Source organism: Rhinolophus sinicus, linkage group LG04, assembly GCF_036562045.2.
Source record: "Rhinolophus sinicus isolate RSC01 linkage group LG04, ASM3656204v1, whole genome shotgun sequence".
Lineage (NCBI taxonomy): Eukaryota > Metazoa > Chordata > Mammalia > Chiroptera > Rhinolophidae > Rhinolophus > Rhinolophus sinicus.
In genome coordinates this window covers 106,253,058-106,279,020 of record NC_133754.1, presented here as the reverse complement: position 1 = coordinate 106,279,020, position 25,963 = coordinate 106,253,058, and the positions used below count along the sequence as shown (strand labels likewise).

At 42.2% G+C, this 25,963-nt stretch overlaps 1 protein-coding gene across 6 annotated transcripts in view; it reads left to right on the top strand.

Moving 5' to 3' along the window:
- Positions 1 to 25,963, top strand: part of IARS1 (isoleucyl-tRNA synthetase 1) — an 89,571-nt gene that overhangs the window by 27,366 nt on the left and 36,242 nt on the right. For all 6 annotated transcript variants that reach the window (XR_012495644.1, XR_012495645.1, XM_019713835.2 and 3 more), the window contains 15 exons: positions 465 to 612; positions 3,889 to 3,976; positions 4,752 to 4,812; positions 8,109 to 8,204; positions 9,117 to 9,239; positions 9,752 to 9,843; positions 11,494 to 11,592; positions 13,365 to 13,491; positions 14,739 to 14,812; positions 15,417 to 15,611; positions 17,207 to 17,293; positions 18,905 to 18,988; positions 19,836 to 19,980; positions 21,457 to 21,577; positions 25,503 to 25,594. Coding sequence is in view for 4 of the 6 variants with exons in the window: in XM_019713835.2 (XP_019569394.1) it covers positions 465 to 612; positions 3,889 to 3,976; positions 4,752 to 4,812; positions 8,109 to 8,204; positions 9,117 to 9,239; positions 9,752 to 9,843; positions 11,494 to 11,592; positions 13,365 to 13,491; positions 14,739 to 14,812; positions 15,417 to 15,611; positions 17,207 to 17,293; positions 18,905 to 18,988; positions 19,836 to 19,980; positions 21,457 to 21,577; positions 25,503 to 25,594 (1,632 nt within the window). In the remaining 2 variants the exon portion in view is untranslated. The remainder of the gene's footprint in view (positions 1 to 464; positions 613 to 3,888; positions 3,977 to 4,751; positions 4,813 to 8,108; positions 8,205 to 9,116; positions 9,240 to 9,751; positions 9,844 to 11,493; positions 11,593 to 13,364; positions 13,492 to 14,738; positions 14,813 to 15,416; positions 15,612 to 17,206; positions 17,294 to 18,904; positions 18,989 to 19,835; positions 19,981 to 21,456; positions 21,578 to 25,502; positions 25,595 to 25,963) is intronic.

The window sequence follows — 25,963 nt, the reverse complement described above, 5'->3', positions numbered from 1 at the left end:
TCTGCCAAATAGACATATTTGGGGATGACAAATTCTGTTCTCCTACAGCTCCTAGGCTAGAAACCTATACAGCCTGTTAACTGTACTAAATACTGCAGGCAACTTTAACACAATGCTAAGTACTTGTGTAAAGTTTTGCCTTACTACCTTAGGAAGGGTATGTCATCACTAGATGGTAGGAATTTTTCAGCTCCATTATTGTCTTACGGGATCACCACTATATATGTTGTCCACTGACCAAAATGTTGTGCGACATGTAATTTAATTTTACTAAAGTAATTGTTAAAACTTTTAAAGTACATTAGAAAAAAATTTCTTGCCTTGTATTTTATTTTTATAAATATGGCAAATGGTTTTATAAAGGCCATTTATTATGAAATCGATTTATTCTTGAGGATTAATTCCTTTTTCTTTCGTGGCTATTATGCATTTTGTAAAAAAATACTCACGTCATTTTATTTCAGGATGTTCAAGATCCTTCAGTATTTGTAACTTTCCCTTTGGAGGAAGATGAAAATATATCTTTGGTTGCTTGGACAACTACTCCCTGGACTCTACCTAGTAACCTTGCCCTGTGTGTTAATCCAGATATGCAATATGTGAAGATTAAAGGTAAGTGTGAGCCTGGTTACTCATGATTGGTATGGATAAGATAATTTTGACATGTTTTGGGGGGAAAAAATGAAATTGACATTTCTTTTTGGAGTAAAAATAATAGTTTTTGAGAAAGTGCTAGACATTCAGAAAATAACCTCTAAAAGAGTTTTTTTGAGGGGTTTTGTTTGTTTGTTTTTTGTTTTTTCATTTCTAATCTGTTAAAAAACAAAATTCAGCCAAGTAAATTTGAAGGTCTAATTGGCTTATTAAGTGGGCAGTATCCTGTCTAACCACTAGAAGAGAACTCCTAGGGTTGTACAAAATGGCGGGTTTCCGTAGGAAGAATGGTGGGGAAATAGAGCTATTAGGGGAAGAAAAGGAAGGATCATTTTTAGACCAGGACGTCTTTGGGGTGGGAGGTGAATGGCAAGGTTTTTTTTTATCATGCAGATTGCCTCATCTTTCTGTGGGGATGGGAAGGGATGGAGAGAGCCCAGGTGACAGATTACTTCATTGGTGTTGACCAGAAAATTCCAAACTGGTCGATTAAGATTATGTTTCTGAGAGAAGTTGAAGCAGCTATTAGGTCAGGTAATAAGTCTAGGTTTGGTATCATGGGCTTTTAGCCTGAGTTACCATTTTGGGCCTGTGGTTTTCTATTTAACAGATTGAAAATGTAACAAAAAAAATTAAAATAGTACACAGATACAAAAAGTAAACTTTCCTTATAATTTTCAGATTTTAATACACCTTTGCACATCATGCCCCTATTATAAAACAGAGAATTAGAGTGGTGGCATCTCATCATTATTAGGAATCTCTGGTGTGTGTTTTTTTAATACCGCCAAGCAGTTTGCTGAGTTCAGATACTTGAATGTGGAGTTAGCATCAGATCCACAGGTTAAGGGCTCAGTCCTACAAGACTCTCCCACCACCGCATCCCCACTTTAGACTCCAGTCACACAAGTCCAGGTCGTCACCTATGCTTCTGGCCTCCTCAGGTTCATTTAATTTGGTTACGCAGATCACAGAACTCAGAAATATTGTACTTATTAGATTACCAGTTTATTATAAAAGGGTATGATAAAGGATACAGATGAGCAGCCAGACGAAGAAGTACAGAGGGTGAAGTCTGGAAGGGTTTTGAGCACAGGAGCTTCTGTCCCCATGGAACAAGGGTGGGACGAATGTGGCTCTCATCACTTAGGAAAGTCTAAGGGTTTTAGGAGCTCTGCCTAGAACAGGGACTAAGACCAAATACAGAGGGCACCAAAAATATGTATACACATTTTAAGAAAGGAAAAAACTGTATTAAAATTGTAATACTCAATAATAAAAGATGAATACTACTCATGTGTATACTTTTTTTGGCACCCCCGCTATATGTTACAAATTTTAATATCACAGAACCAGTACCAGACCTTGACTTTGTGCCTTTCAAATATTCCCTTGTAGAAAGTTAACTGTAGTCTCAATGAGGCCCTTTCCAGAAAGATTTATATGAAAAAGGAAGATCAATACCTTCAGGTTTTGATAGTTTATGGAGGGAGGGGGAAGCCAGGGAAATAAAAATGCATAGCCAGAAAAAGAAAATCTGGGCCGGCCCAGTGGCTCAGGCAGTTGGAGCTCCATGCTCCTAACTCCGAAGGCTGCTGGTTCGATTCCCACATGGGCCAGTGGGCTCTCAACCACAAGGTTGCCAGTTCAACTCCTCGAGTCCCGCAAGGGATGGTGGGCTGCGCCCCCTGCAACTAGCAATGGCAACTGGACCTGGAGCTGAGCTGCGCCCTCCACAACTAAGACTGAAAGAACAACAACTTGACTTGGAAAAAAGTCCTGGAAGTACACACTGTTCCCCAATAAAGTCCTGTTCCCCTTCCCCAATAAAAAAAACAATCTTAAAAGAAAAAAAAAGAAAATCCGCCTGATGACAATTTGCTTGATCCACAGTAGCTTTTGCTGGCAAGAGCAAAATACTGAGAAAGGAATGGGAGAGAATTGCGGGTGAGAAAACAGGTGTTTTTATTATTATTTAGCTGTGCCTTGGGAATGAAGAGGACCAAGAGTTGGTTTGTTAGGGGATACCTGCTGGGAAAGGGCTGTTGTCCACACAGAACCTGGGTCTGGTGCCCAGCTACTTCTCCGGACAGGTTCATCCCGTCTGCACAGATTACCTGTGTCACCTCAGAGATGTGGCCATTCTGTGTGAGCCTGACAGTCTTAGGGGCCTTCTGGCTGAGGTTTCAATCATCTTGTCTTTCCTCTGCCTGGATGTGCCCTCTGGTACTTGGTGGACCATGTGTCCTGAGTTTTATTCCAAAAATGTAGGGTCCATTTATTAAGAAGTTTCTGGGGGTCAGAGCTAGTGATTGGCAGAATTATTTATAGCAGTTTTTTAATGAATGAATCATAGATTCTCATTTTTCTTAAAGCGAGCTAAATGTATATCGTAGACTCTAGTAAATTCTTCGGTATGTCATACTTTATAGGTGGCAGTTTAACTTACCTAAGTTTTTGTAAGGCAATTTGTCAGTATCTATTAAATTTTAAATGTTTATACATTTGTTCCAGTTTTTCTGTTCCAGTAAGGACAAAGATACATATAAGGATACTTATTATCCTGCTGTTTATAGTAGTAATCATTTGGAAACTTCTGAAATGTCTAGTATTGGTTGATATGGTAAAAACTAACTTGTACTTCCATTAAAATGGAGTATTATAGAGCTATCTAGAAGAATGAGAAAGATATATGTGTGCTGATACATGAAAAGATGTTCACAATATATTACATGACAACAAATTACAAAACTATATTGAGTTATATCCCACAATTATTTTTTTTAAAATAACCCATTCACATAACATGTATGTTACTATATATGTAGAAAAATGCCTGGAAGAACAGGCACTCAAATGAGTGCCTAAGGGTGGGTGAGATTACCAAGTTAATCTGTGAGCTTCTTGGCATGTTCACATTATGACTTTGAAACATTCCCATATATTACCTTTGGTAGGAGAAAATATTGATTTACTTAAAATGGACAGAGGTGCAATTCACAACAACTAATGAGCTGCCTTATAGCTTTTGATGTTTTTGTCTTTTTCGTGTCTAGGAAGCAGCGTGTCCTAGCATTCTTTTTAGTATTTTTCTGTCAGTGCTGAGCACACTGGATGCAGTGTGATACAAGATGATAGAGGAGAACCTGAAGAAAAAAGTATGCTGATGTATGTTTTTGGAGTAAGCTAAAGTCTGAATATCACTGAAGTCCACTTTTTCCATTGTTCTTATAGATGTTGTCAGAGGAAAATTACTCATTTTAATGGAAGCCCGATTACCAGCCCTCTATAAATTGGAGAGTGACTATGAGATCCTTGAAAGGTAAATAAACAAGTCATTGATTTGTGCATAGGTGTGTGTCTTTAGTTTGAAAAAGTAAAACACTCTATTATCTAAAAGCTGTATTATTCAAGTTTAGTTTTAAGTGCTAATGTTGCAGGAAAAGAGGGTCCTTGGTTTCATGTAGGGAAGAATTCAAATGTGAGCCGATACAGAGTTTAAAGTAGAGATAAGTTTATTTAGCAGAGTCAGTTAGGAAAAAAAAGGCCATTCTATAGCCAGAGTGGTTTTCTGTGGCTAGTGGAAGAGAGACTCCCTCCATTCCAGGCTAGGGTTTTTATGTGTATTTTCTGCTTCCATGGAGAATTCATTGGTATGGGGGAGTGGGGGAAGGGAGAAAAACTATGGTTAAGTTTATCTTTAACTTCAGTAAGATGCAAGAAGGATAGGGGCAGGTTTGTCTTTAACTCTTGTAAAGCACAAACTGTGTTTTCTTTCCATGGCCTTTACTACGTGGATGGTCCTAATGGAATCTCTGGTCTTTCACTGATTTGCTATGTCATTGATTAGCGTCTGCCTGAGTTCTGTGTCTTGGAGCTGTAGGCAGCAGGCTTGGAATCCAAGCTCCTAGTTTCTTCTGAAAACCAGTCCTCATGCCCCTTCCTTATATTACTAGTGTTGGTTGAAATACTGAGTACTTAAGCATTGTGACTAAGGAACAAGTAAACCAGAAGGGAGTAGTGACTTGATGTGTGGCTGCAGCCTCATTTCTTTGACAGTTTAAATCTAATTGTGTTTGCCTTTCTCCTTTTTCTAGATTTCCTGGTGCCTCTCTCAAAGGCAAGAAATACAGGCCCCTGTTTGACTATTTTGTGAAGGTGAGCATAGGGACCTCTACTGCAGGGGTTTCCACAGCCAATGTACAGTACAGTAGTACCTTGGTTTTCGAATGTCTACGTTGATGAACTTTTCGGTGTACGAACGCTGTAAATTTTATGGATCTATGGTATTAGATAGTAAAATTCATGCTAAATTTGCAGTTTTAGGGGTTGACTTTAAAGGTCTGGAAAGGATTAATCCATTTTGCATTACTTTCTATGGTGAAACTGTGCCTTGGTTTTCAAACGTTTCAGAACTCGAACCGACTTCCCGAATGGATTACGTTTGCAAACCGAGGTACCACTGTATCTGCTAACTGGAGGGATATGGTGGTAACTGGAGTGGTATTCGCATTGCCTTGTTGTTACATTGTTCGTATGAGTGTTCCTGAATTCAAGTCTGCTAGTATAAAACGAAATTCAATTCTGTTTGCATTGCCTTCTTGTTCTAATAATTAAAATCCTATAGGATATTTAAAATCTTTTTCTCAAATTACATAACAAAATCACTTTGGTAAGATTTCTGAAAAAAAACAAAAAAGAAAAAAAAACAAAAAAAAAGATTTCTGTGTGTATATTTTTATTGTTTATAGTCTACATACCACCCAGGAATGAGGGTTTTTTTTGTGTTTTATAGATTTAGAATAGTGCTCAGAATAAAACTGTGTGCAAAAGTAAATAGAGTTCATTTCAAGGAAGCTGACAAGGTGGGTGCTTGAAATCTAGCACCGCAACAAAGCTCAGACATTTAGTAACTTAGTTTTTTTAGGAATCAGAAAGCTGTTTTATGTAGTTTTCATTTTCTGACAACAGAATTCTCATCTGTAGTTGCAGACCCCGCCACCAAGAAAGGAACAGGGTCAGCAGGAGTTCCCTGCTGGTCTTTATTAATAGGTCTTGGAGTAAAATGCTGAGCAGCACCCTCAGATGGCCTTTTCACTTGGGTAAAGATTACATTCAGCTGTGCATAGCAGGAGCTGGCACACCGTACGCCCCCGGCCAGGATAAAACGTTTTCCCACCTGCCTGTCCTGGTTCAGTGCGGGATAGAGCTTGGTTACCACAGACAGTACTGCTCCCACCCACCTCTTTCTCTTGCACACAGGTCTCCCCATGCTCCTGGTCTCCTTGCTCTGAGTGGGACCCCCTGTGCCCTGCCTGGTGTGGCCCCTTCCTGTACACGCTTGCCAGCACGTTCCTCGCTGGTGTTTTCCATTCTCCACGAGTCAGACATGCTTCCTAGTCACAGCCCTTAGTGTTGCTCTAAATATATCTTTTGCGCAAACTGCCTTTTTTTCCCTCCCTCCCTGCCTTTGTTTTCATTAAGTTTTCCTTCTGTTTAAAAAAAAATCCCTCATCTTTCTGTCATGTGGTATCTGCTGGAGTTCAACCCACTTGTAAAGGCTGAACTCATGCCACCTGAAAAACTGTTTTCTGAAATGCCCCTTTGGTTTCTCCTTCTGAAAAAACGTCATTACTGCATTCTTCTCATATATAATTGCATATTTGTATTTGTTTTTGTTTTAAAATTCTTCCAGTAAATCGGTGACTCTTAACCTTTCTGAACCACAGACCCTGTTGAGAACCTGTGGAAAGCTCAACCCTCTCAGAAAATGCACATGGACACTCTAGATAGGAACTTTCAGTTCAGTCAGAGGTCTGTCTGGAATAAGTACTCAGTATGTAGAATTAAGTTGAATAACACCCATCCACTCAGTTAGCTTCCTGAAATTTCCGGGACCTTCCATGAATTTTAGATAGATGCTTCAAATTCTGTTGTATACCTACAATACACGTGTTCTGAAATATTAAATAGGAGCTATGAGAGTGGGTGCTGTATATGTTTGGGAGGCAGCACTGCCGCTGTCTGGTGACTGCGGACCCCCCTCAGCTTCAGCAGGGCCAGATCCAGAGCTGAACCCTGAGAGGTAGGAATCAGTGTGGGGTATCTTGTTCTACAGTTACAAACAGTAAGATACTTTGGGTTCCTTGTTCCTTCCTATGGACTCTAAGGTTCTAAGGACACACATATTCTCTCTCCATGTGTAAACCATGGAAGAAATACCTTTCGGCACCTGTTATACCATGCCCCAACATCCCAAGTGATTCGGGTCACAGCAATTAAAAATTTATGGTGATTTTATATGTTTAGTGTTAAACAAGTGTTAAACAGTTACAGAGCTGTGATGTAGTTGAAGATGATACTGTATTTGGAACCGGAAGACTTTGTTTCAGGTCCTGCCTTCATCATGGCTGGTTATGTGATTTGGGCAAACCGTCTCATCTTTGTTGTGAGTTGTTCACCCGTGAGATGCAAATACAACCAGAATATTTTTAAAACATGGAAACACTAATACCTTTTTCACAGGATTACAGGTTTAATTGTGCAAATCATTTCTGAAAGTACTTTTTACAAAGGTAGAGAGGAGAAAGCAAAGGGTCAGTTTGGCTAAAACAAAGGGTAGGTGAAAAATACTAAGAGATGAAGGGAGAAAAAGGTAGGTATATAGCCTTATATTTATTAACCTGACTTTATTGTTGCAAAGGAAATCCCCTCAAAGTGTTACAGAGGGTGGAATGCCTGTAAATACAATTTGTAACTCTTAGCTCCCTCAAGGTTTGCCTTCTACAACTGAATAACTTGAGTTGGTCTGGAAGGAGAAAGAGAAGCAAAGCATATGCAGTGATTGAAAATACAGTTGACCCTTGAACAAGGGTTTGAACTGTGCGGGTTCACTTATACACAGATTTTACTTAACCAACCGTGGATCAAAAACAGTTTTTCACATTCCCAGAGCATCTGCAGATTGAGAATACGGTTTTCTATTTGCAGTTGGTGGAATACAAGGATGCGAAGGGCCAACTGTAGAGTTAAAAGTTATACTCAGGTTTCGAGTACATGGGGGTCGGTGTTCCTAACCCCTGCATTGTTCAACGGTCAACTGTATAGCAAGAACGGCAGAGTTTAGGAGTCTGTATATTCTCTGAGGCTGTTTGATAAACTACATGCTGGGGGTGCAGCATGTCCAGAAGAATTAATGACAAAGCCCATTTTGTACTAAGGAAGTTAGAAAATTCTCTGCAAGTCTCAGATAATTACTTACAAGTGATGAATCATTTTTCATGGAATTAATGTATAGAATTAGCATATTTCTTCCCAATCTGAGTTATTGTCATTTCCATTGCTAAAAATAATTTCGCATGTTAAATGTTTTTTCAGGCTTTAAAAACTTACTAAATTAATATTGTCGTATGGTAGTGTTTCATCCTTTAAGCCTGCTAACATTTCTTTTCCAGTGTAAAGAGAATGGGGCTTTTACTGTGCTTGTTGACAACTACGTGAGGGAAGAAGAAGGCACCGGGGTTGTACATCAAGCTCCTTACTTCGGCGCTGTGAGTAGTATAAATCTTGCAAGTGTATTTATAAGAAGTAAATGTGAGTGGCCACTGAGTCATCACCGTGTGTGTGTGTGTGTGTGTGTGTGTGTGTGTGTGTGTGTATTGTCGTCACCATTCTCGTTTAAGCCATGGGGTCAGCCTGTTTTCAGGCTCATGCCCCCAGGGACAGCTTATAAAATTTGCGTCTTTGATTCCTTTTCACCCAGAGCTGTTTTCTGAAAAGGATGGGCTAACTTCTATGTGTTGTTAGGTGTTTAGTCTTTCTAAAAGGCAGGCTGTATTTTCATTCCTTCATGATTTACTTACCGTACACTTTGCTCTTCGTGGTATGCAGTTCTGTGAGTTTGGACAATGGCATAGGGGTGTGCTGTCACCATAACCATCAAATTGTGGACAGGTTCCATCATCACTGCTGTGTTCTTGACAAAATACTTCATGATCTGAAGGGAGAATTTCACCTCTCTTCTCAGAGCTCTACAGTGTGGCTAATTTTAAATTTTGCCCAGAGCAATTTTTTAAAAAATATAATCCTTTTAATGTAATTTGTAAATGAATAAAATAGAAGAGTGTAGGGATTAAGGGCACGTGTTTTAGAGCAAACCAGACCTTGTGCTCAGTCAAAGACCTGGGTAGTCCCAGGGTAAGTTACTTGGCCTGGCTGGATTTCCTTTTCCTCCTCTGTAACAGGGTGTTAGGACCTGCCTGTCTGGAGACGTGCAGGGATTAAATGGAATCTTCTGTAAAGAGTGCCTGGCACCGTGAGAGTGTACACAGTCACAGCTGCCAATGCAGTACCCACTGGGGACCCACAGACTCCTCTCGGCCTGATCATTTTGTCCCCTCTTGCCCCACCCACTTAAACTGTTTCATTCTTCCTTCCTTCCCCCACCGCCTTTCCTTTCCCAGGATGACTATCGAGTCTGTATGGACTTCAACATCATTCAGAAAGACTCTGTCCCTGTTTGCCCTGTGGATGCTTCAGGCTGTTTCACAGCTGAAGTGACAGATTTCGTGGGACAGTATGTGAAGGTCTGTTCTGTGACTGGATGACATAGAAAGATGTCACTTTTGTCATACTTTTTTCATTAATCAGTTTTTATCAGATAGCTTCCACATCTGGGATTTTTTTCCAGGAAGTTGTTTTTGTTTTGTTTTGTTTTGTTTTGTTTCAGCACAAAATCAGGAAAGATAGACAGATATTATCAGCTACATTCCAAGGGTCTAGTCTCTTCAGAGGAAGCGTGCTATAGTTTCAAGCATAGGAATTAGAAAAACGGGGCTCTTTTTTTGGGACTTATGAAGCAACTTTGTGACCATGGGGTAATCATTGCTGATCGAAAACTTCACTACCTTGAATGTATGGAATGTACTTAAAAGTATGTGAAGTGACACAGTGGCTAAAATACAGACCAAATATTTTTATAATTTATTTGTGCCTTTTACTCATAATAAAGGTATCCAAATATCAGATTTTAGTAATTATATTGTGTTACTAAGTATTATAGGATATTTTAATGGCTGGATTTTAATTTTTTTGACAGGATGCTGACAAAAATGTTATCAGGACCCTGAAGGAACAAGGCCGACTTCTTGTCGCCACCACCTTCACTCACAACTACCCTTTCTGCTGGAGGTGAGAAGAAATGAAATGAAAACTGTGTTGCAGCTAGAGCTTTAGATTTGTAGATACACTTAATACGTGTGCCCATCCCATCAGTTTGTGGTTCCCATCTCATTTGTATTCTTTGAGTTAGTGTTTAGAAACTGCCTTCTTGTTTCAAGAAGAATTTTGTAAATGCATACAGTTATTTCTTTCCTCAGGAGTAGTGTGAGAAATATAGTAGTCTCCTGTGCCACAGAGAAAAACCCAGTTCTTTCCTACTGTGTTTCTTTATCCTGTTAGTCTCCTTTACCACTCAAATAAAACACTTCATTTCTGACACTTTTGGTCACCAAAATTGTTTAGGTTTTTCCCCACACCAACTAGTGTTTCTGCGATACCAGCTGGATGTCCTACAATTTAACTGAATGCTGACACTATCTATCCAGAGATAGCATCAGATCCCATAGAAGGGCTCAGTCCCATAAGATTCCATCTCTGTCTGTCTCTCTCCTCTCTCCTAGCTCCTCTCTCCTCTCTCCTAGCTCCTCTCTCCTCTCTCCTCCTCTCTCTCTCTCTCTCTCTCTCTCTCTCTCTCTCTCTCTCTCTCTCTCTGTCTCTCTGTCTGTCTCTCTTTCTCCAGGTGCCAGTCGAAAACCCAGGTTGTCCCCTGACGTACCAACTGTAGATCCGAGGTTCCAACTACCGACTCCTGATTTTCTAGAGAGGCTTACAGAACTCCGGAAAACACTTACTTACATTTACCAGTTGATTAAATGACATAATAAAGGGTACAGATAAACAGCTAGATAAAGAGATACATAGAGTGAGGTCTGGGAGGGTCCTGAGTACAGGAGCTTCTGTCTCCATGGAGTAGGGGTGTGTCACCCTCCCAGTACTTTCACCAACTTGAAAGCTTCCTAACCCCTATACTTTTGAGATTTTTATGGAGGTTTCATCATGAGTCATGATGGATCATTAACTCCATTTTCAGCCCTTCTTCCCTCTCAGAAGGATGGAGGGCGGGGCTGAAAATTCCAAGTTTCTATCATGGCTTGTTCTTTGGTGACCAGCCCTTATCCAGGACCCCACACAGAGTCACCTCATTAGAACAAAAGACAGTCCTACGGTATAACCCAGGAAATTACAAGGGTTTCAGGAGCTCTGTGCCAGGAACCAGGGGCAGAGACCTGTGTATGTGTGTGTGTTTTCTGTTATCTCATATATACAAATATGTTCTGTATTGTGGCCACATTAGGATGAGATACATCACTAAAATTTTTGAATGGAATTTAGTGAAAAATATGTGATATAAATTTTCGTACAAGAGCATTATAAAGATATGGATGAAAAAAAAAGATATGGATGAAAATGGAATGTTCAGTGGCATGTTTCCACGTTTCGTCTTTGCTGAAGTTGACTTCATTTTTTAGACAGTTGTCACACAGCAACAGAACTATACTTTTGTTCTTGTCTTGTTCTTTTATTAGCATTTGCCTTTTTTGGTATTTTGGAGGGAAATGACCAATACTGAGGACCTGCACATTAGTTTTGCAGTGGGAATGAACATGAGCAGAAAGCCGGAGGGGTGGAGGTGATTCCAGGAGGAAAATAAAGGTCATTGTGAGCCTGGTGCCTTCATCCCTCTGTCTCACCAGCCCATTCTCACGTTTGCTTCCCCAGGTCTGACACACCCCTCATTTACAAGGCAGTGCCCAGCTGGTTCGTGCGGGTAGAGCACATGGTGGGCCAGCTGCTGAGTAACAACGACCAGTGCTACTGGTGAGCAGTGACACGTGTCTTCATTATGTCCTTTGTCTTGTAGTTAGTGAGTATGGGTTCGCACTTCCCCCAAATTACAATACTTTTAATAGCCATCTTTTATTGTATATTGTAAGAATGCCTATTTTTTTATTCTGCACCTTTAGGAGGACAAATCGATATTATATAACAAAGTAGCGTCCTTCTTATGATAAGGCATATAGAGAAGCTTTTTAAAAGAAAAATAAAAACAGTGGAAATGAGAAACTGCTGTTTATTTAATTTACAGAATGGAATGACTGAAAAAAATCTGGCTGTACTCTCAGAGTTTGTCAGCTTTAATAAAATAATAGTCGTTTTGAGGATAAACGTTTATTTTTGGATGTACCTACAAAAGCCATTTATAATTACAGTAGACCCTTGAACAACGCAGGCATTTAGGAGCGCCAACCTCTGCGCAGTCAAATCCTTGTATAACTATAGTCACCCTCCACATCTGTGGATTCCCGACCTCCGAGTTGACCTTTGAATAACACGGGTTTGAACTGCACAGACAGTTGAAAACAACCTGCGTCTCAGTGGACCCATGTTGTTCAGGGATCAGCTGCACTGCTGTGACTCTTATGGAGTTCCATGGGGGTGATGGTGTCTTGCGCAGGCTGGCTTCATGGAGAAGCTTTGTGGGGACAGAAGCCGAGGTCTTAGCTCTATCTGACTGCAGACAGGTGTTACTTCAACCTAGAGGTACAAACATAAAGTGAAGTAAGGCTACATATATGGTTCCAGAAGAATGTTTTTCACTGAGTTTGGAGGGTAATCACTATTTCTTACTTCCCACTACAACCCAACTCACCTTAAAAACTGCATTTGATTTTGGAACAATGGGGAGAACTCAGGGCTGTAAAAGGAAATGGCTATAGTTTTCTATATTTTCTAGCAAAGTGACTTAATTTTTCAAGAAAAAGCAGTTTTTTCCGTTTTTATACCTAGGCAGCTCTTTAGTTCCCCTAATGTGTGAAGTGCTGGGTATGGAATATTAGTAGGGTAGCCTCGTGGTGGGTGCAGGTCCATAAACTGACATTTATAATATAGGACTGTAACCATAGTACCTCAGACAACAGGATATCTGGGACCTAACTCAGCCTTGAGCTTGGGAAGGTTTCCTGCAAAGCCAAACTTCAAAGGATAAGGAGACATTTACCAGTCAGAGACAGTAGAGCTTGGAGGGTTGAAATGGAGTGAAGGTTATAACGGGAGGGATGGTGCGAGCAAAGGCGGTAGGATGGGAAGCTGCATTCTAAGGAGCCTCATTGCTAGAGCCTGAAGTGCAATGCCAAGGGGACTGAGTGTAGGTGAGCCTGGACAGGCGGCGACCCACCGGCTACCGGTAGCCTAGCCTGTTGGGACTCATAGGTGATTGGGAGCCTCTTCCTAGTGAGTTACAGGTAAAGCGTTATTGTGTCGATGACCTAGAGACTAGACCTGAGTGGGACCAGGCTAACTAACACCATGGTGACTGGTCAAAGGACTGTGACAGTCCTCCAGTTGAAGAACAAAGGGGGGCGGGGGTGCTGTGGGGTTTCCTATTAAAGAACTTCTTCATGGGATGAGTTCATAGCTTCCACTGTGGGTCGCCTGGTCTGTCTGTGCAAAAGACCATTTCCTACGTGTGAGCTCAGCGTTTCCAGGGTGTTAGGTTCACAAAGTGTCATACAAAGGTTTGTACAGACCTCGTTTACAAATTTACTTACTGATGTTCTTACGTGATTGTGTATCTGACCTGTTTATTGCAGGGTCCCAGAGTTTGTGCGAGAAAAGCGATTTGGAAATTGGTTGAAAGATGCACATGACTGGGCAATTTCTAGAAACAGATACTGGGGCACCCCTATCCCACTGTGGGTCAGCGAGGACTTCGAGGAGGTGAGGCTGGCAGTGTGTCCCCGTGTTGGTTTTGCTGGAGACTTTTGTTCATGCCGTTGGAACATGGGGTAGAAGAATATGATTTTTATTTTTATTTGCCCCTTTCTTATTTCATCTATTTTTCCTCATTATTGCTTCGTATAATTATGACATAAATAAGAATTATTAGGGTTTTTAATTTTTACTTTACAGTAATTTAAGAGAATTTTTTAAAATTTCCCTTGTAAAAGCGGAGAACGCAATTTGTCTTTTTCTCAAGGAAACCACACAGTAAATTGTTTGTGTTGCTCAGATCTTTTTCTTCTTGTGAGTTACTGATGAACAAAACATGGACTCTGGCCCCTGCACTAAGTTATAGTGCATTAAACCTACCTTATAAAAAAAGGAAGAGTTAAAAAACATTACCAAAGCATTGCAGACCTGTATAAACCAAGTGATTATGTGAGTGTATGTGTGTGTCTGTCTATATAAACCTATGTAGGTAGTACTATAGACATGTTCCCATGATGGGCCCTTCCATCCAGCCCTGACAGCTGAGAGCACTAGAGCAGTCGTGAACCGCAGCAGCCCAGGGACCTCTGTGATTCTTCTGTGTGGAGGGACCTGAAAGGCAACAGAGAAGCCGCTGGATCAGAATCCTTTTCAGGACTGATCGGGAGAGGCCGTGGTTGTTCGCTAGGTAGCGGACAGCCCTGGCTGAGACCCACAGCGGCGCCTGGCAGTGCAGCCCCTGTCAGGTGATTCCCCCCTTTGTGAGTACCCCAGCGGGGCCCATCTCTCAGCCTCCTTACCTGGACATAATCCTAGCATCTTGTGACATAATTCTTTTTATTCATCACAGTAATTTAGTTCTAGCTTTGACTTGGGAAGATTCAGATTAAAGAGCCAAACTTAAGTGCCAGGAGGAAACTAAGATGCCTTAGAATAATAGTCTAGGCTTTTTACTTCTGGTTATTGTTGGCAAAGATTTCTACATAGTACTCCCTCAGGAAATACTTGTAGAGATGATGGCTGTGAATGTTTAAAATCCTCTCAATGTACGGCCTCCGTCTGATGTAGGAGTAGGTAGCAAGTAAGTGAAATCTGCTCACCTCTTCAGACAGTGACCTGCATACAGCCTTCCATGAGGGTAAGACACGTTGATGACAACTGTGCTTCAGTTTTAAAACTAAATGTGAGCATTACACAAATTAACTCTGTGTGATCTCTGGCTCAGTGATTCCTACTTTTTAACTTTGTTTTGACAGGTGGTATGCGTTGGGTCAACAGCAGAACTTGAAGAACTGTCAGGAGCAAAGGTCTCAGATCTCCACAGAGAGAGGTCAGTTCTGGATGTTTGATTCATGTCAGTTCTGTCATTCAGAGAGGATCAGGCTAGGTCCTAGCCTGTTAAGACATAGTCTGTATAGCAGATCACAGAGCTCCATGTAGGAATGAAACACCGGTTTGCCGAATTCCAGGTTGTTGCTGACTTGTGTCTTACTGAGGAGTGGTTACCTCTGTCCTGAGTTAGGTGACAGGGGACTTTGGTATATAACCTTAAGTCTGTCATAACTGCCAATGTTTCTGTTTGTAGATGCATATGAAAGCTTGTGTGTGGAAAGGTATACGCCCTGCCACGTAAATGTTTGAGTCATTCCCCAGAGAAGAGGGTACAGCACACCATCTTTTGGCAACAACTCATCTCTTTAGCTATTGCCATTTACCCTCACCCCTGGTTTTGTCCTACCCTACACTTCAAATTTCTGTTTTTTATTGAACTTGCTTTTTTTCATATTGGAAAAAAATGACATTACCCACGTACCAGAAATAAATGGAAATTGAAAGAAAAAGTTTGTCAGGACGTTGTGTTTCCTGCTGGCAATTAAACAGCAAGTTTTGTTGTGCTTAAAATTAATAGAAATGGCTACTTTTTTGTTTATTAGCATCGACCATCTGACTATTCCTTCACGCTGTGGGAAGGGATCGTTGCATCGTATCTCTGAAGTGTTTGACTGTTGGTTCGAGAGTGGCAGCATGCCTTATGCTCAAGTTCATTATCCATTTGAAAATAAGAGGGAGTTTGAGGATGTGTTTCCTGCAGACTTCATTGCCGAAGGCATTGACCAGACCAGAGGATGGTATGTTCTTGTTCTTTCAAGTGCTTCGTTGATTTGATTTTATTTAGCAGTTATTATACTGAGCACCTAGCTAGCCTTTATCAGCTGTTTGCTAGGGAGCTTGTGTCCCATGAGACAGGTTCTGCCCCTGCCCCCTGCTCCTCACCACCAATCAAACCATTAAAGTGGCTTTTGAGTAGGAATCTCGTACTATGCTGGGCTGTAGTTTAATGTTTGAATTATCTCACTGACATCTTAGAATATAGAGATTTATTTTACTGGAAGTTTAAGTTATACAAAACACAATATGTGTCATTGCTTGTTTTCTTCAAATCATTTATTCACATGTTTAATGAGTATTTACATACAAGATAATGGGTTGGGTGCTACAGATTTGGGGGAGACTTGGAAATGTGCTCAAATGTTCGGCTAGCCTTACAAAATTAACATTCTGAAAAAATGTAGATTAAGAAAAAAACATGGGGAGGAGATTTTAGCATCAGTTTTATCTGGTGCCTATTTAAAACTACTCTCATCCTCTTAATTATCAAAAGGTAAGTCACATTCTGTTTGTGGATGAGATTGGCTGGCCAGGTTCTAATTACACTTTCATCAGTGATGTTTCTGCAGGAGTGTTCAGGAATGTGGCTATCGTTTTCTGCTTTAACAAATCACAGTGGTCATCACAAGGTATTGAATTCCAGCCTTAGTGCTTTGGACTGTGCTGCTTTCAGCTTCCAATCCACTTACCTGTAGGAGCCGCTCCCAGGCACAAACTGCTGTTCTTAGGAAGGGCCTGATGACTCACCAGGAGGCTGTTTCTCTGAGGAGTGGTGCGCTTGGCAACTCGCCTTATGTGGGTACCTGTGTACACACTGCCTCGGCCCCCTTCCCTCAGGTGTGGCTGCCTCTCCTCGGCACCAGAGTTCTCGTGACCTGCCCTAGAGGAAGGGATGTCTGGTCAGGTACTTACTAGGCATGGGGTGTGGTCTCCATCCTCATCAGTTCACATCCTATGATGGGTCTTGAGGTGCAAGATCAGGTTAGAGGTGATACGAGCATCACATGAAAGTGATGCAGTTCTTTTAGGGAATAAGCTAGCTAGCAAATAAATGACATACATGATATCTGACAGAATAAAACATTTTCTATGTTCCTGTAGTCCATCTTTTGACTTTTGGATCTTTTTTTTATCATCAGACTGTCCCCTAGACCCTGTGCTAAAGGCGACACCCGTCTCTTGATGATTAGCCTTGCATTTGGGGAGGTCCTGAGAGACTGCCCAGTGCTGCCCTGCCCTGCCTTATGGCTGTCCGCCCAGCTCTCTGGGCCTTCGCTTGCTTTAAATAAAGCACATGTTTTCCCTAATCAGAAGCTCTAATGTGACTAATCCACTGTGGGTCCTGCATGTAATTTTTCAGCAATCCAGATGTGATTCTAATGTGTCACCAGAAATAAGAACCTTTGCTTTAAATGATTATCATGTTATCACAAGCTATAACAGATCTAAAATAGAAATTCAGTTCAATAAGTCAACAGTGTTTGCCTATACTTGGTCTCCTTTTCTGTTTGTTTGGTTTTTTTTTAACTATTTCTTTGTTCGATTTTTTTTCCAGGTTTTACACCCTGCTGGTGCTCTCCACAGCTCTGTTTGGGCAGCCGCCTTTCAGGAACGTGATTGTGAATGGGCTCGTCCTCGCGAGGCAGGTGCCCCCTTGGTGTAATGCCAGGCTCTAGCTCCCCTTCATTCTGGCAGCCAGGTTCTGGTTGGATCTAACCATTCTGGAGCTTAGGAATGCCCCAGTTCTGTTCCATGGTTTTCCCTCTGCTTTGCTACTCCTTGCCATCCTCCTTTTCATCCAGCTCCTGTCCTGTGCACTTCTCTATGTTCAGCATGCCTTCTCCACACACCCCTCTCGCTTAGGGAGAAGGGCAGGACTGAGGGCTAAGCCTCACGGAGGAGGCAGGAATTTCCTGTGGTATTTCTAGTCAAAACAATATTTGTCATTTTAGAATTTTATGAAGTATTTGGCTTACAGCTCTTATGTAATCTGTGCAGTGCTCCTTTAAGATAGACGTCTGTTGTCCTCTTTTTAATATATGAGGAAGTTATGGGTTCTTTATTATTTAGAAGTCTTATTTTCTAATGCCTCTAGTCACTAAATGTAAAATCGTAAATGAATAGAGATGCTTAATAGATACCCTGCTTTGTGTACTGTTAGAGGAGGAGGAGGATACCTAACACATTACGCCAGGCCTTGTTGTGAGCATGTAGATGTCTTACCTCATTTTACCCCCAGAACTATTGGAGATGGGTTCTTTAATTACCCTGTTTTGACTCTGAGGAATTTGAGGTACAGAAAAACTAAGTAACTTGCCCAAGGTCACACAGCAAAATGAGTCTGACTTTACAGTCTGTGCTTTTTTAAATTTTTAATTGAAAATTTTCTTGAATTGCAGATTTGTGTGCAGTTGTAAAAAATAACAGACCCCTTGCGAATTTTGCCCACTTTCCCCAATGATCACATTTTCAAAACTACTACATTGTCACAACCAGGGTGTTGATGCAATCCACCAATCTTCTTCAGATTTCCCCAGTTTTGTGTGTACTGATTTGCTGTGTGTATTTAGTTAAGTACAGCTTTATCACATGAGTAGGTTCCTGTACTATCAGCACAGTCAAGATACTGGACCCTTTCAGCATCACAGGATCCCTCTGTTGCCCATATTCTCCTGCCCCTCCACCCTCATCTCCAGCCCTGGCAACACTAATCTGTTCCCCATCTGTGGAATTTTGTCGTTTCCAGTGTGTTACATAAGTAGAATCATACCGTATACAACATTTGGGATTGGTTTTTTCACTCAGTGTGATTCCTCAGAGGTTCCTCAGATGCTTGTGTATCCATAGTTCCTTCCCATTGCTGAGCAGAGTCCCTTGGGGAGGGTGACCAATTGGACTGTTCACCTGCTGAAGGACATCAGGATTGTTTCCAGTGTTTGCTGACAATGAGCAAAGCTATAAGCTTTGTTACGGGTTTTGTGTGAATGTAAGTTTTCATTTCTTTGGGGTACATGCCGAGCCTGTGTTTTTAACTGTTACATTATGTCTTCTTGCCTTCATCTGTCCTAAAGCTTCTCCATTGACTCAACACAGTATTCAAAAAGAAGCTTGCTGATATTAACAGAACAACTTGAACATTAGCTTGTGTGCCATTTGCATTTATGTATTCCAACTGAAAATAATCTGTAACCATACATAAAGAAAAATTGTGATGTTGACTTATTTTAATTGACATCTCCCTTTTGTTTTCAAGTGATGGCCAAAAAATGAGCAAACGAAAAAAGAATTATCCAGATCCACTTTCAATCATCCATAAATATGGTGCCGACGCTCTCAGGTACAAACCAGTGCTCTGCCTTGTGTGTATTTGTCATTTTTTATGTAAACATCTCTCCTTCTGTTAATCATGTTCGTTAGATTTGGTTTATAATCAGCTTTTTAAAAATGTATCTCTGTATTAGGGAGAGTTACATTTGTATGGTGTTGACTTGAAACCCCCAAGGTAGTTTTCTAAATAATAAAGACATTTCCAAATCTAGAGACCCTTGGAGGATGAGGACCTGTGCTGGGTTTCATTGAGCAGCCAGGGACTCCCAGGCCAGTTGCTGGTGTTTCCGCCTCACTCCCTCTCTAAAGTCTCCATCTCGTTAGAGTTACATCCTTTATTTCAGTTTTGCACTTAATCTCCACAAGAGCCACAGGAGGTATATTCATGCCAGAGCAAATAAAAACGAATACTGGAAAGCTTTTAGAGAATGTGAGCTGCTGTCTGAAGTAGCCACAGTCATGAATACTGAGTGTTCAGGTTCAAAGCCACCCCCTCTGCCAGCCCCTCTGTGGTGTCAGAGCATACAGCTGCTCTGTGAGTCTCCGGTATCTGTCTATGGTGACCTAGGAGAACGCTGGCTGCTTCCTCTGGGTTCTGCCACGCCGCCATGGCCTGCACTGCAGCCAGCCCAGGACATCATCTAGATTGGTGTAGAGTGACATCTTCCTTATAATTGGATAGGTCTCTTACATGTCAAAGTGAGAGCTTTGTCGGTTTTAAATAGACCACTAGAAGAGTTCAAACAATCCCCTTTAGTAGGAAAAAAAAAATGCTAAGTTTGGTGTTGCCCTGCCAAAATGTCAGGTCATCTTGGTTACTGTCAGCGTTCCTTTTCTGTATAATTTTTCTCTTCTAGATTATATCTGATTAACTCCCCGGTGGTGAGAGCAGAAAACCTCCGTTTTAAAGAGGAGGGTGTGCGCGACGTCTTGAAGGACGTGCTGCTCCCTTGGTACAACGCCTATCGCTTCTTCATCCAGAATGTCCTGAGGCTGCAGAAGGTGTGAGCTGCGGCACTGTGGGTGGGGGCTCAGAGCCACTGGGGAGGGCACAAATGAAGGCATCTAGGGTCCTTGCTAGGCTGGGAGCATGGGCCCAGAGCTAGACCATCTGTGCAGGCTCACCTCTGCGGACACAGGGCCTCACCTGGATGTTCATTTAGTCAGCCAATTCCCTTCCCCTCGTGGAACCAGTTGGGGTGGGTGGGGTGTGGGGGAGCCAGTGAAGAGTGAATGCCTGGTAAAGGCCGCGCTGTAGGTGTGGTTAAGGAAGGTCCCACAGTGGGTGCATCTGGGCTGAGACAGAAATTCTCATTGAGTTGTTAGGATTTAAAATACCGATTGTGATACATGTGAAAGAGCCTTCAGAGCGTTACCTGCTGGCCCTGGAGGCGTTCTCTGAGAAGCCACCTCCCCTGCACCGCTGACTGCTCTCAGGCTAGCAGGCTTCATGACACATGTGCCTGTCTGTGCTTTCAGGACTCGTTTGGGATCAGGGCCCAGATACCTCTCATTTTTGTATCTCCAGCACCTTACCAGCAGAATTGTGTACTAAGTTACTGTTGACTAAGCATGTGATGTTATTCCTTCCTGAAAAACTCATGGGAAAACTGAGCTTTGAACATCACACGCCATCAGTCTGGTCACTTGCTTCCTGCTGCCTCTTGCTTGTCTAGGTCTGCTGACAAACCTTCCCAGTGAGCACTTTTCCCTGTGAATGTAGAAAGGCAGTCATCTTCCCCAGGCCCCTAGTGTGTTCCTGGCATTTGATCCTGCTGCCTCTCAAGGCCAGCAGTCCTTGGGCAGGTCCACTTGCAGGCCTCTGCTGGTCTGCAGTCTCGTCTGGGCATGGCAGCAAGACACAGGCTCCACCATCAGGCACATAAATCAGGGCAAGGGTCAGCATGGCTGCTGCCTGCCAGCCTGGTAGTGATGCTGTGTGAGCAGGGACAGGTGGGCTGGGCCTTCAGAACTGAGGAAGATTTTGCAAAGGAAAAAGAAGGGGTGGACTGGAGCACTCGGGGTAAAACGAATAATATAAGCAGAGACATTAATTCCTGGTGCTCATTTTCAGTTTAGAGACAGTTACCCAGTGTTTGCCAATTCTACTGTCTTTCCCTCCTCAGATTTAAAGCAACTAAACCCTGTACCTATTGACAAGATTTTGGATTATGTCTCTATTCATGGTCATTCTTTTGTGCAGAGGAATAATTTTTTCCTAAATTCTCCTTCACTCAAAAATGTAATTCACTGATTGATGACTTAATATCCCAAGTTTAGAGCTTAGCTGGAAAATATTACTAAGAATCAGAAATTTAGATTGCCAGTGGGTCTGCGGTTTTGGTTGTTGTGTGTTTGTTGTTTTTTGGGGTTTTTTGGTTGGCTCTTGCTTTTCAGTTTAAATGATTTAAAAAGTTCATTTCTTTACATTAATTTCCCCCAAGCATACAGAACGTTTCAATAATTGTCAATTACTAGGAGGAAGAAATGGAATTCCTCTACAATGAGAACACAGTTAAAGAAAGTGCCAACATCACAGACCGGTGGGTCCTGTCCTTCATGCAGTCGCTCATTGCGTTCTTTGAGACCGAAATGGCAGGTGCGTCTCTCCCTGGCCGTCCTCCCAGGACTAAAGACTCTTCTCTTTAGGATTGCTCTTTAGATATTTAACTTTTTACTAAAAACATAGAGGAAATTTTATAGAAATTTTAAGAGATACAGAATAGTAGATAAGCAATTGTTTCTTTTAACACTCAAATATAATTTTGTTAAGGCTTGTTACTTGTAGAAATGGGTCCAAGGCCTAGGCAATTGTGTCAGAATATCCAGCAGCCTCACCCCTCAACAGGTATCACATGGGCCTGTGGAATCACAGGCTTTAGTACTGGGTGGCTATGGGTTCAAAACCCAACTCTACCAGGTATCCCTGGGGAAGCATTGCCTAGTGTATGAACCTCAGTTTCTTTCTGTGAAAAATGCCTACTTAGAGTTATTACAAGGCTCAAATAGAGATCATGTACATAATAAAGTAGCTGGCAGATAATTGCTACTCAATAAGTAGTACTTGTTAATATCTTTTTTTTTATTTTCAGTTCTACTATAATTATTAAATAAGTCGTCCTTGTTCAGTCCAGAAAAATTAGGAAATACAGAAAAGCAGTAATGGAGTAGACATTTCCCCATGTTTCCATTACCTAACAACGAATTTGGTTTTATAGAGGTTGGAAAAGTCAGTTGTGTTGGTTTCCTTGAGGTTAGAGATAGAACAACCATAAGTCAAGGTGAGAAATTGCAGAAAGTTATTGACTAGGACACCTGAGACCGGTCTGAGAATATGTGGGCTTCCCTGTGCACACCCTGGCTTGGCCTACCTGCCTCCGCCAGCGCCCTGTGGTTGCTGGGGCTGTGGTGTTGTTACAGCACTCCAGTGGGTAGGGCAGGCGGAGCAGCCTGTGCTGCATCGGGGTCTGCCCCTCCTCAGCCGGTCCGTGGCTGACTGCAGTAGCTGCCTCTGCACTGGGCACAGCAGGACAGTTAGCTGAGGAAATTGCGCATATTTATCAGTCATCTTGGAGGACTGTGTCCACACCCGTAAACATTCATAATAAGGATCATGTGACTGTCAAGCTGTTGATAGACGTGAAGCTGGAAATGTATGTGGGAGGCAGACTCCTGAGCTGGGAGTTCACGCTCCTGGGGACACCTGCTTGCTTTTCCCTCCTGAGTGAGATGAGCTGGTGGGAAACAGTGCTGGGATTATTGCCTGGGGCCCCTGCCATCTTTGGGCGGCTGCCATGCCCTCCAGAGTGTACACTCTGGCCGGGACACGGCTGCCTGGCCACCGCGTGGGGAGTAGACGTTAAGCAGCAGCTGTGCACGTGAGCTGAGTAGGAAGAGCCAGGGGAGAACAAGGGGTATGCGGACAGCTGACGGGATGGGCTTCGGACCCAGACTCAATGCACCAGCCTCCCAGCTCGTGCCATCAGCTCCCTGGTCAACATAGCATCTGTAGGAGGAGCATCCTTGAAGAATCGACAACTTATGTTAGTGATCTCAGCAGTAGCTGCTGCTGTTTCTGTTTATTGTGTGCTCATTATATGTGGGCATAATTTACTCTGTAAGCTTTAAAACCTGAACATAGGAAATGCTGGCTTCCTAGAAGTCGAAAAGTGTTGGGAAACCTAGAAATAACTTAGGCCTCTGATCACAGAAATCCCATCTAGGAACGTGCAGCCAGCCAGTGATGGGCCTGGCCTAGAGCAGCTCTGTCTTTGGCAACTTCTGCTGCTGACTTAGACCACGAGCTTTATTGACAGTCACTGAACTCTTTTCACTAATATAAATTGTGTTTTTGTTGTGCAACAGAGTATCAGTTAAAAGGAAGGTGAATGGGAAAATCCTTAAAATAAGCTTGTGCCTCAAATAAGTTTACCTAGACGCCCTTAACTTTCCTGCCTGCCCTCTGAGTTCCTCAGAGGAGCCTTCAAATCTTTCTACTCATAATTCCTCAAGGCTCTTTTCTCCTTCCACCGCCTCCTTCAGCTTTCTTTCCTTGACTTACAAGCATACCTTGGATATACAGCGGGTTTGGTCCCAGACCACCACAATAAAGCAAATACCCAATCGAGAATATCACAATACAGTGGTATCTCGGTTTTCGAACGTAATCCGTTCTGGAAGACCCTTCGAGTTCTGAAACGTTGGAAAACAGCCAACAGCTAGGCCTCAGGATCTTGCACTCAGCGGAAGCCACGTGACATGTTTGACCTCCGAGGCGTGTTCGAAAACCGAAGCATTTACTTCCAGGTTTATGGCATTCGTAAACCGAAATGTTCGTCAACGGAGACGTTCGAAAACCGAGGTAATACTGTAAAATGGATGTCACATTAAAGCAAGTCGCAAATTTTTTGGTTTCCCAGTGGGTATAGAAGTTATGTTTACACTATTAAGTGAGCAATAGCACACTTTAAGAAAACAAATGTCCATACCTTCATTAAAAAATACCTTATTGCTGAAAAATGCTGACTATCATCTGATCCTTCAGGGAGTTGTAATCTTTTTTGCTTGTGGAGGATGGATGGCTCGATGGCCACTGACTGATCAGGATGGTGGTCACTGAATGTTGGGGTGGCTGTGGCAATTCCTTGAAATTAGACAACAATGAAGTTTGATGCATCAGTTGACTTCCTTTTCAGGAATGATTCCTCTGTAGCACGTGGTGCTGTTTGATGGCTTTTTACCCACGATAGAACTTTCAAAATTGGAACCAATTCTCTCAAACCCTGCTGCTGTTTTATCAGCTAAGTTTATATAATATTCTAAATGCTTCGTTGTCATTTCAACAATTTTTGCCACATTTTGACCAGGAGTAGTCATGCGACTCTTCCTTTCACTTGAACACTTAGAGGCCATTGTAAGTTTATTAATTGGCCTAATTTCAATATTGTTTTGTCTCAGGGAATAGAGAGACCCAAGGAGAGAGAGAGAGAAAGAGAGATCCAGTCGATGGATCAGTTAGAACACACACAGCATTTATCGGCTAAGTTTGCCGTCTTATGTGGGCGCAGTTCGTGGTGCCCCAAAACAATTAAAATTGTAACGTCAAAGGTCACTGATCGCAGAACATCAGAACAAGTATAATAATGAAAAGGTTTGAAATAATGCGAGGATTACCAGAGTGTGACTGTTGGAAAAATGATACCATAGACTTACAGGGTTGCCACAAACCTTCAGTTTGTTTAAAAAAAAAAATATATATATATATATATATATATTTTATTTTTTATTTTTTTTTCTTCTTTATTGCGAATTGCAATAAAACAAAGCACGATAAAATGAGGTGTGCCTGTATTTTGATCTTTAGAAAGCCTGTCTGTTTTATTGATCGCTTTTGCTGAGTTTCTCGCGGCAACACTGCAGACAGTTAGGGCTGGGTGAGGGCTGGGTGGTTCTCTGTGGTGGGGGGAGGCTGAGTAAAATCACTGGGGCCCAGAGGCCAGGAGCACCCACCTCCCCAGTTGTGACAACCAGAATGTCTCTCCAGACACTGCCAATGTCCCTTATGGGACAAAGTTGTTCTGGTTGAGAAACACTGGCCTATGCTATGCCCCTTAGCCTCTAGTTTGAGATTTTGGTTTCGGTCTTAGCTGAGGTGCAGGGCAGCACAGGAAGGAAACTGGGCCTTCGTTGGGCTGCAGCATTGCCCAGCCCCAGGTACACGAGCCTCATGGAATCATGTGTGGGCAGCCTCGGCCTCTCCGCCACACGTGGGTTTCCACTTTTCTCGCTGACAGTGGCTCACAGGGTGACTTGTGTGCATCTCTGGACACTTGACAGCCAGATAATATGTGCTCAGGGAGTGAGTGGTTGTGGTTGCTTCACTTGATTCTTCCTGTCTCCTTAACAAACAGAGCAGCCCTTGCGTGGCAGGAGGCTAACTGTTCTTTTCTGGCATCCACCCCTACCCCAAGTACTCCAGAGGCTTAGTATATTCTCGCTGCCTGATTGATTGGTCTTACTTTTAGCTTATAGGCTCTATACTGTGGTGCCTCGCCTCGTCAAGTTTGTGGATGTTCTGACCAATTGGTATGTCAGAATGAACCGCAGAAGATTAAAGGTAAGCCAGGCTGCTGTTGGGAAGAGCAGAAAGTGCAGGAAGTGTGAAAATTGAGGGAAAATAAGCAAAGCCAAAAGGAAAAGGAACATTTTCAAATGCTTTCAGTTTTTGAAGCTACCATTTTCCTTTCTATTTACTCACATATTGCATATTAACTGTATTTTCGTCATTTGATGGATAGGGACCTATAAGTTCTAAAAGTCATCTTGCATATTTTCAGAACACAGTTATGGCCATGTCATATTGACGGGAAAGTCTCAGGGCCATGTGGGTCTCAACTGAGCAGACCTCTTAAAACCCAAAATAAATTTATGCAAATATTTTCCAATGTTATGTACAACTGTGACATGAGGCACACCTCTTTGTTTG